The sequence below is a fragment of the Silene latifolia genome, chromosome 9 (genome assembly GCF_048544455.1).
Source record: "Silene latifolia isolate original U9 population chromosome 9, ASM4854445v1, whole genome shotgun sequence".
Classification (NCBI taxonomy): domain Eukaryota; kingdom Viridiplantae; phylum Streptophyta; class Magnoliopsida; order Caryophyllales; family Caryophyllaceae; genus Silene; species Silene latifolia.
Window position 1 is genome coordinate 66,447,657 of NC_133534.1, and position 10,368 is coordinate 66,458,024.

A 10,368-nucleotide genomic window follows, 5' to 3' on the forward strand; every position below is an offset into this window, starting at 1 on the left:
TTGAACCAAACACCTTCTAATTCTTTAATGCTCCATATCAAGACTTTAAAATCTCCTTGTGGGATTATATACCAGTTGCTTGAGGAAATTGAAAGGTTTCGCTAATGAGATAGACAAGACTTGAGAGCTTTTAAAGTTGAAGTATACATGAGAGGTTTGGGGGAAAAGTGTAAATTTTAGGAATTGAAAAAAGCTGAGGGACAACCATAGTATAAGCTACAAGACATACATTGGTAGATTCGAACTTGGGATTCATTGTTCACTATACCTCCGTTTTAACAAAATCTGGGGCATACAAATTATTTTTCTTGATTTCTCCCTTTTCTTAAGGGTGTCTAAAGATCCGTAATGCAATTGAGAATAATATGATCCAATTATAATCGATATATAGAGAAACTGGATGAAAGGAATCGACCAATGGATCATTTAGACATTTCATCGAAGCAATGGCTTTACACTTCTGTCTTCCGTACCTTTTTTTATTACCTCCTGTACAGATTACACGAATAGTAGCTGGCTGTGTACTCCCCTATTTTTTTTTACCTCCAGTACAGATTACACGAATAGTAGCTGGCTGTGTACTCCCCTAATCCATAGGGTTTTGTTTATAATTGAAGATCGACAAAAACATAAAGAAAACGGAAGGGGAACGACAACCATTAGCAAAGTACATTTAGTATAGATCCAAAATCCAGAACACTCAACAGAACAAAAATAATGAGACGAGGGGAGGCTTAATAACATCCCGTGTTCATGACACAATCATTTAAATCCCCAAACCAAGTTGAACAAAGCATAAGCTAAAGACTAGGATTAAGATAAATCACAGCCCCTAAAGAGCTGTGCATGTGTCTTACTCCTTTTAACACTTGACTTCCTTGAGGCCATGGCCAAAGTACAGGAAAGTCGGGTCAGTTGCACCATCCTTGTAGTATGCGAAGACAGTGGCACCGTCATCATGCATGCTCTCCCCAACAAAGCTGCACGTGGAGAAGTTACATAAGCAAATCTAATTAGATCAAGCCTAGAACTATGCCATAAATGAATCAAAACAAACAGACCAAGTCTCAAACTATGCAAGACTAATCAATTTTAATGCTGAAAAAACAAAATGACATAGCTACATGTACCAAATAAATACAGTATGCAACAGAGGCAACTCAGATATCAGCAGAACCTTTATGTCTTACATGGCTTGTAAGAATTATAACAAAAACTATATGAAACGGTCTTCACATGTTAAGAACTTTACCATCCATATAACTGAAGACACTCTTGTACTAAACTGAAGACACTCTTGTACAAGACTCACTGATTATAACGATCAAAACAAGTCATATAAACAATACAAAGTATTATGGCTGCAGCAACAGTATATAAATATAAAGAAAACATACAATTGAAGGTCGCTGAGTTTCGATAAGAGAAACTTCATTGCAGGCTCAACATTCTTCTTAAAAACTTCAGCGGCCTCCCCATCCAATTTGGGAGTCAAGGCTTTGATGTATCTCTTGATCATGGCAACAAAAGCCTTCTTGTCACATGTGGGTTGCTCCTACAGAGGAAATAAAAAAATCAGTCATTTTACCAGACTACGGAATGAAAAGAAACTTTAACTATTTTCCAATCTAAAAAGTACTTAGTAGATTATATATACCTGAAGTCTAAAAGTGTCGACAATGTCGACAACCTTAACAGCCTGGTCGTCAACAGATTCATCCTCACCACCCTCTGCGGATGGGTTGGCACCAATGTCGACCTCAAGAGCACCTTGGACGACCCACTAAACAAAACACATAAAATAAAAGCTTGTTATATATTACATCAAATCGATAGCTACAGCACGTTCAATTTACTAAGCTTATGAGATAGTTACCTTTCCTTCAACCTCCCAAAGAACTCCCTCAAAAAGCTCCTTATAGGTGAAGGAGTCGGACAAAAGTTCATCACCTAAAGAATACAAAAAAAATAGAAACAAATGGGTTGGTCACAATTTTAATTTCGGAAGCATCTTTTGGCATTCATTATAAACAAAACCAAGATCGAAATCTAACCCAAAATCAATATCAGATCAGCACCAATTTATACACTGGTTTTGTAATCAATGCGGTCAAAACCATCAACCCAACAACATTAAATATCTTACATCAAAATAACCAGAAACTTCAAAATTAATTTCTTTTGCCAAACATGAAAGACAAAGTCCAACAATGGAGACTACAGACTAGTATAGTGTACATGACAACGCAAAGTTTCCAACAAATAGATCAAACAAGCAAAAAAAAGAACCATCCCGTATATCAAGTAATCAGTTACAAATCCATAGAGCAAACAAATTCAACAATAGAGAATACAGACTAGTATAGCCAACATGACAAGGCCCCAAGTTTCCAACAAATAGATCAAACACGCAGAAAAAAAGCCAGCCCCCATGTATCAATTAATCAGTTACAAATCGATAGAGCATACAAATTCAACAATACAGATTCATGTTTGGTTAAAATTATTCCATTAGAGAGGACATCTCAAAATCTCAATTAAGACGCATCAACCAAGGGTGCGTTAAAATCAAGCTACTAAATAATCTAATGCCAATAATGATCCATCAATCAATTAATAACGGTGCGTCAAAATCAAGCTACTAAATACATCTACAAAAATAATGATTCATCAATAAAAAACACATAAAACATGGAGCATAAAACTGCATAAACCACCATGATTAAGGGGCAGAAAATAATTAACGTCTAAAAACAGAGCATAATACAGATCTTCCCCAAATCAGTACGCAAACAAACCCTAAGATAAATCACACAGATTTATGCAAAGCATAGAATCATCAAATAATCGCAATCATTAAAAAATTCAAAAAAAAAAAAAAAGCAATCGAATCTTAATACAATTTTATTATCGAATCATCCAAATCACCAAAATAATCTGAATTACCAAAAAGATCTAAACAACGATGATACAGATGAATATATAATCACAATAAAATAAAGAAAAAAGACAGACGAATACCGGAGCATAAATCTTGATAGACCAACATGGTGATAAAGAAGTATTAATCTCTCTCTTTCGGAAAAGTTTGAAATTGAATGGAAGAAAGAGAGAGAGAAGGGAGTTGTGGGCGAGAGAGGGAGGGGAGGGATTTTAAGACGCTGCTCTCTATTTATATCGTTAGGGTTTATTGTTTTCTGGATATTTATCATGAAATTATTGCTTTGAAAACATTTTTTTTTAATGAATACTCCCTCCTATTCTATATATTCTTTCCCATTTTTTAAAATGGATTATTCAGATTTTCTTCTCCTTCTTATTTTGGAAACTTTTACTCTTATTTTATTCATTTTTCTCTCCTATCACCAAACCCACCCAACACTTTTACTCATATTTTATTACTTTTCTTAAAGTTTTGGCCATTCATTCCTTATTTAATTCATAATTATTCATCCCTCTCTCCAATCATCAAACCCCACCCAATTTTTTACTCTTATTTTATTACTCTCCTTAATTCTCGTGCCCATAAACAAGGGGAAGAATACATAGAATTTGATTTATCATGACTTTTATGAAGCTCATGACGATTGGAAATCCAATATTTTCCAAATTTGAACCAAATTGGTGCTTCATAATGTAAATTGTCCCGAGTAGTCTAGCCAACTACTACTATTATATTTCCAAAATCCAATTAATCTTTCTCGGTCAATGTCCTATTAAATTTTCAGTTTTGTTTAGATTTCTAAGTCGTATTGCTTTCTTATGCAATATCTTATATTGCATATCCGACTAAGTTCTCGAACCACAGCCCGTAGGTCGCAGAACTATGTGAGTAAGAAGGCGTATACTACTTAGAGTTTTACCTCACCTATAACTTATGCTAGGTTTTCAAATCTGATAAGGATTGTTTGTAGTTTTTATGTAGGAACGGACTGTCTGTCGTAGTTCCAGACTATATAAGACACCTTGGATTATATCGTTTAAGTTCTGTTCCCCCAAAAAATATTAAAATTGCTAATTTTTGAAATTTTATTCCGTCGAAGTAATTATTGATCTACAACGTTTTCAAATCCTAATTAAATTAAATAAATTTAGGGAGAAGAGTCTTAATACAATTCTTATTCTAAATATATAGTATATAACTATTTATTTACTAATTTTATATGCAATTTTTATATACTTTTAATAAGAGCACTTAAAAAGTTTCACAAATGTTGGAGCGTTGTAGTATTAGAATCAGTCAATTTGCAACCATGTAAGCTTTTCATGTATATCTTTGAACAATCTCTTTTAAAAGTAATTTTTTTTTTGGGTTAAGATTTAAAGTAAAATTGAGACTTATCTTTATCGAAAAGGTAACTGATTTTGGTGAAATGACGTAAAAGAATATAATAATTATTTAATGGTATAGATTTAAGGGGCAAAATTAGAAAATTACATCAAATTAGGTACCTGAAATCTCAAATGCTACTCTAGGTAGCATTTCATTTCAAGCAAATAGTTTATTTGGTTAAATAAGCTACTTGCCAAACGGTTACAAAAAAATAAGGTACCTGAAATTTTGATTAAATAATCTACTTTGACCAAATAAGATATCTGAAATGCATTGCTAAATACCGCCTTAATAAACCAATGACATCCGATATTTGGTTTTTCAAACCACATATTAGTTTGAGATGCATCACGTTTGAGAAAATGGATGAACATTTAAAGAAGCAGACTCCTTTCTTTGATTGTGCACCACATGGTAAGTTTTACTATAGGAGAGAAAAACGTAAATTATTGAGGATTGAAGATGTTGTAACAATTTCTATCAGCAATAATGTGATATTTGATTAAGTGAAACAATAAGCGATTTGTTTCCTTTTACTCGATTAATTAGTTTTATTATACTAAAGTAGTCAAACGTGATATTACTTCACTTTCCAAAGCTGAAATTAACGCAATCTGAACCCGACTCAATTGACTTGTTGTGGACATGGCCCACCTGCAAGCCCACTTCGATCTGTGGACATACAACGGTCTTTTTGAAAGCCACGCTCGGCGGCGTAAAAAGGCTTTCGACCGGATCGTTTTAGATCGGTCGGTTTCGTCTCGGTAAGGGTCTCGAAACGATTAGAGATGTTCGGAGTCGCCACCAAGCATTTGTGGGATGCCTGGAACCCGTTCGAATTCCAATTTATACCTCGGTCAAATCGAAGCACAAAGCAGCGTTTGACATAGGTACTAAAGATAAGGAAATCGTCCCTCTTTAGCATCCTATCTCTAGAATGACTCTCGTACGCCCTGGATAAGGTCGTCCACTATCCAAAGTTTCTGAGTAAGAGGTGAAGGTACGTATTGGGAAGCCCTTTATTCAGACACCCAATCCCGCCCGCGTTTAGCGGCCTCTACTGATTGATCTTGGTTGGTTGAATGCAAAAGTTGATAAAACGGTTTAAATGCATGAATGCGCATCCAATGATTTAAACCTAACATGTGAGAGCTTTCTAAGTCGGTTGATTTAATCCAAGTATCAAGTATAAGATGTCGAGTCGGATTAAAGGTTGATTTGCATGCAAGACGGAAATTAAACATCCATTTACCATTTTAGGTTTAGGGTGCAAACATGATCCATTTGTCTTAGAAAGGCATTTGGCAAATATGGTTTGAATAGTCGTCTGATCCGTCCTATATCCGGGTTAACCGGAGTCGGGATCGTCCTAGACTAATGCTGGAAGGGAACAGGCCCTGTACCAGACGGCTATATGAGGCGCGAGCCAGCCGGCGGTGTAAGGGGCCTCCCTCTGGTTTTGAAAATGAGAAATGGAGAGCCTGTTTAGGCGCGGGTTAGCCCACGATTTATGTGCTGTGTTCTGACCTTTTAGAAAACGTTATAAAATATGTTGAAAATGGGTATATGAACCCGGTTTGATTTGAAGGGGTCGTTTAGACCGCATTTGTTGATTTGAAGAACTAGACTCGAATAATCATCATTATTTGATAATATTCGGTGTCGGGTTCGATTTGACAAACTTGACATGGATAGTTTTGAAAAATGATTATGGACTAATTGTTTTAAGTCCATTTGAATGTTATTAGTCGGTACTCATCATCGTACCCGGGTTAAAATCCGGCATGGTATGTAGAACCAAGGATGATTTTGTGTTGGTGACTAATATGTTTGTTTGAAAATGTAAAGAAATGAAATAAAAGGCTTTAAAATACCTTCTAAATTTCATTAACCAAATATTATCACCGAAACACGGATTTAACCGTCATGGTATGAAGAACCAAGGGTGAAAAATGCTTTATGGTTAAAACATGTGAAATAAAATAACAATGGTTCGAAAATACTTGAAATGGTGAAAACCGATTACAAATATGGAAAATGGATTAAGGGAAATGACGAGAACAAACACGGTTGATTTCTGGTTTGAATACCCCATTTAGGCGCGAGCTAGTTGGCGACCTAAGGGGCTTCTGCCTCAGACCAAAAATCAGTTTTGGCTCGTTTATTCCATGTTTTGGTTCATGTTATGCATGTTTTAGCATGTTAGAGTCATGAAACAAATGAAAACATAATAAAAGGGGATTTTTACACCTTCATACTTACATGTTTGGTTATGGCGAGTGACCGACGTAAGTGTAACAACTCGTTTGATCGGAAAAAACTCGGTTTAAAACCGTTTTGGTAAGTAAAAAGAGTGTTTTTAATATTAGTGATGGTGTAGTGGTCGAAGTGGTCGGTCAAGTGATTTAATGCACGATGACGGTACCAAACAATGTGTAAGGCTCGTGTTTACGATCGGTAGGTCGTAAATACGCGTCGGGTTGTGACTTAAGAAGTCGAGTCGAGAATTTTAAGGGAGAAAAGAGGGGGCGGACACTCGCGTAAGTCTCAAATGGGTGACATTTGAGGGGTATTTATAGGAGAATGAGTGGTTGTGTGAGTTTTGAGCAACGTGGCCACCTGGGCTGCTCAAAGAGGCGCGAGCCACGTCGCGGGTCTTCGAGCTGTGTTGTCACTTTCACAACAAACGTAATCATGATTTGTTCTATCCTAGGTTTTGTAGTCACATGTTTGGTACTTGACCAACATGAATCCGGGAAAACTTAAGGTAGAAGGTTTGAAATGTTTGGTTTTTTGTGGTTGACTCGGTTTGACTCGTTGTTGGAGTCGGGATTTGAATTTTTGAGTCGGTTTTTGGTCCGGTGTCGGTTTTGACTCTAGTTAGTGTCATTGCGACCCCATCGTCGTGCATTAAACACTCCAGGTATTTTTGAAATGTTTTATTTTCAAAATTGTTTTAAGTTTTCCGACGTAAAGTTGTACACAAACTGTCGATCAAACGCCGCGATTCCAAAACATGTTGTAGTCCGATAATCATCGGGTGTTTGTTGGAGTCTCAGCAGATCATCGGGTATCTCTGAGCCCCCACTTTGACCGAGGCTTGGACGGGCGAAAGTCAAGTAGAGCGCCCAAGTCAATCGAAGATTACAACCTGGAGACCCGAGCGACGTCGAAGCGGCTCGAAAGGATTCGGGCCAAGGACCTGCCATCGGGAAGGGCGACGCCAAGGCGACTCGAGGGTACGAGCCAAGGACCTGGCGTCGGGAACAGTTTAGAGTCTGTCGACTGTCCGTGCGGGTCGTTTAAAGTCCGTTAGACTACGTACAAAGGCTCGCCAGCCATAGGAAGGAGTCATACCTGAGGCATCTTCGATATGTCCTTGCACTTTTGCGAACAAAGGCTCGCTAGCTGTGGTAAGGAAATGTACCCGAGGCATCTTCGGGATGTGTCCTTGAAAGGTTGCGGACAAAGGCTCGCCAGCCAATGATAAGGAAATGTACCCGAGGCATCTTCGGGATGTGTCCTTGAAAGGTTGCGGACAAAGGCTCGCCAGCTAATGATAAGGAAATGTACCTGAGGCATCTTCGGGATGTGTCCTTGAATGCTTGCGGACAAAGGCTCGCCAGCCAAAGGCACGGTCGGTTAATGGACCATGGGAGTAGCCGCGTCGAATGGGCTTGTTTTGAAAGTAGCGAGCTCGTGATGTCGCTGGGGAAATAGTGAGTATGGATTCTCACTATCACTGTCTTTGGAATGAGCGGGTTCCGCGAGGAAGCCCCCTGCTGGTATTTGAAAGAATAGCGAATTTGGCATCTTCACCATTCGTCGTTCTTCTTTGAGCTTGAAGTGGCGGTTTTGATCGCCGTTTGTTTTAATTTCGAGGGAAAACAGCAAATTTGAGTTTGCTATTGCGTTTTGAAGTGACGGTTTATGTGCCGCCGTTGACAGGTGTGAAAATAGTGAATTTGGAATCTTCACTGTTAATTGAAGTGATGGTTTATGTACCGCCGTTGACATTTGATGGAAATAGTGAATTTGGAATCTTCACTATTAATTGAAGTGACGGTTTATATGCCGCCGTTGACATGTGTGGTGAAAATAGTGGAATTCAAATTCCAACTATTATTTTGAAAATGACGGTTTTAATTGTCGTCGCTTAAAATTTGGAGAAATAGCGGTTTTTGAATTTTCGCCATTATTTTTGAAATTTTGAAGGGTAATGGTGAATTTTGATTTCACCATTATTTCTGAAATTGGCGGTTTTGATCGCCGTTTGCTTGAAAATTCTCGAAAATAGTGAATTTAAATTTTCACTATTCGATTGGAGGGACGGTTCATGTGCCGTCGTTTAAAGCTTTCGAAAATAGTGAATTTGAATTTTCACTATTTGTTTCTGAGAAAAATGACGACCTTTAATATCGTCAAATGAAACTTTGAAGTTTGTCATGGGAAATTGGGCTAAAGCCCAAAATCCGCTGAAAGAGCAAGGGGAAGGCCTGCTTTAGGCGCGAGCCACCTGGCGAACCAAAGGGGCTTCCCTATTTTTGTAAAAGACGTGAGTTCAGGCCGCATCTCATTCATCATTCCGCCTTCTTCATTTTCGACATAAAACCTGCGAAAATCACCATTGAAGGACCTTCTTGCTTGTTCGAGTTCTTGCCTTCATCAACAATGTCATCTCAAGGTAAGTATTTCCTCTTGAATCCATTCAAATTTGTTGATCTTTAGCTTGATTGAATTAGGGCGAATTTTGTCCTAAAAAATCGAATTGGGCGTTTTTGATTGAGCCCATTTCGAGTGAAATTGATGCTTGCATTAGGTTAGAAACCTGTTTAGAAGTATAGGGGTGCTTTTAGTTTGCATTTTGGTCCCCGTTCCCGCTCCCTATGCTCGAAAAACGTGAGTGAGGCGAGAAACCGTCTCATTTCACAATGCCAAGTTAATTTGCTTGGGTAGTGGGTCCCACTAGGTTGCATTGTAGTTGGGAAAACCCGTATTTGCCATTTAAGGACCTTTGTTGGATGTTTGTGGGCAAAATTGGATTTTTGCCTTTTGCGACGGTCTTACGTCTGACCAAATAAGCGTCTGTTTGGGCTTGAATTGAGTCAGTTTGCCTTGAAATGGACCTTATTGGTATTTTAGGTCACCTTGAGGCGTGATAAAATCACGTTTGCCTTTCTGCGGTTGTTTTGAAATTTTGACCGGTTTGGGTTCAAATTAGCGTATGAATTGCCTTTTTGAACCGTAGAAAAATCCCCATTATGTCGGGAATGTATTTTGGGTTGTTGGCGGACCTTGTATGGGTCTTGAAATGCCGTTTTTGTGATTTTGACTCGTCTTTTGCTTGAAAAGATGGACGAGTCGTTTTTGTGTTTTTTGTGAATGGTTTTGTTTGGTTGGATTTTGGGCGGGATTGCCCTTGTTTTGCATTGCAGATTGCTTTTGTTTTTTTTGGATTTATCCATTTCATGCCGTTGTAATGCCGAAATTCCGGCTGACGTTTTTAGTTTGTTGTTGCTTTTTGATCGCAGGGTATCGTCTGGGACCTATGGGGCCCGTCATTGAGGCTTTGGAGGAGGAAGTCGATCCTGGAGGGGCTGTAGCGGCCGAGGAGGCTGCCGTATTCGAGGCGGTGGTGGAGGATGCTTCCGTAGAGGAGGAGAGGCGGCTGATATGGCCGGCTTGTCCTTTTCGTTGTGGCTCATAGACACGGTGTGGCGATGAGTGGGGTTCGAGATCGGAATGGTGCATCGCATCATGGTTCTTGGCCTCCTCATCATCCGAAGTCTGCAAGACACTGTCTTCTTTTTTGTCATGGAGCAGGAGCGGGGGGTTATCGTCATGGTAACCTCCTCTGCTTTCGCTGTTGCTCCTCTGTTTCCCATGTTGCTCCCTTTCTTTTCTGATCGGAAGGGTAAGGAGTGCTTAGTTCGGTAGGTGGCGGATAGCCCCCAGTTCGTTGTCTTAGGCCAGTGTCTGTATGATAGACGTTTGCTTTAGGCCAGTGTCTGTATGATAGACGTTTGTTTTAGGTT

General features: G+C 38.8%; 1 protein-coding gene across 1 annotated transcript; it reads right to left on the reverse strand.

Moving 5' to 3' along the window:
• Positions 1 to 659: 659 nt before the first annotated feature.
• LOC141599885 (translationally-controlled tumor protein homolog) lies at positions 660 to 3,210 on the reverse strand. Its single transcript, XM_074420016.1, has 5 exons — positions 3,022 to 3,210; positions 1,877 to 1,950; positions 1,658 to 1,783; positions 1,398 to 1,555; positions 660 to 980 (listed from the first exon to the last, which is right to left on the reverse strand). The coding sequence occupies exons 1-5, from the start codon at positions 3,047 to 3,049 to the stop codon at positions 863 to 865; spliced, it is 504 nt and encodes a 167-aa protein (XP_074276117.1). The 5' UTR covers positions 3,050 to 3,210; the 3' UTR covers positions 660 to 862.
• Between the last annotated feature and the right edge of the window lie 7,158 nt (positions 3,211 to 10,368).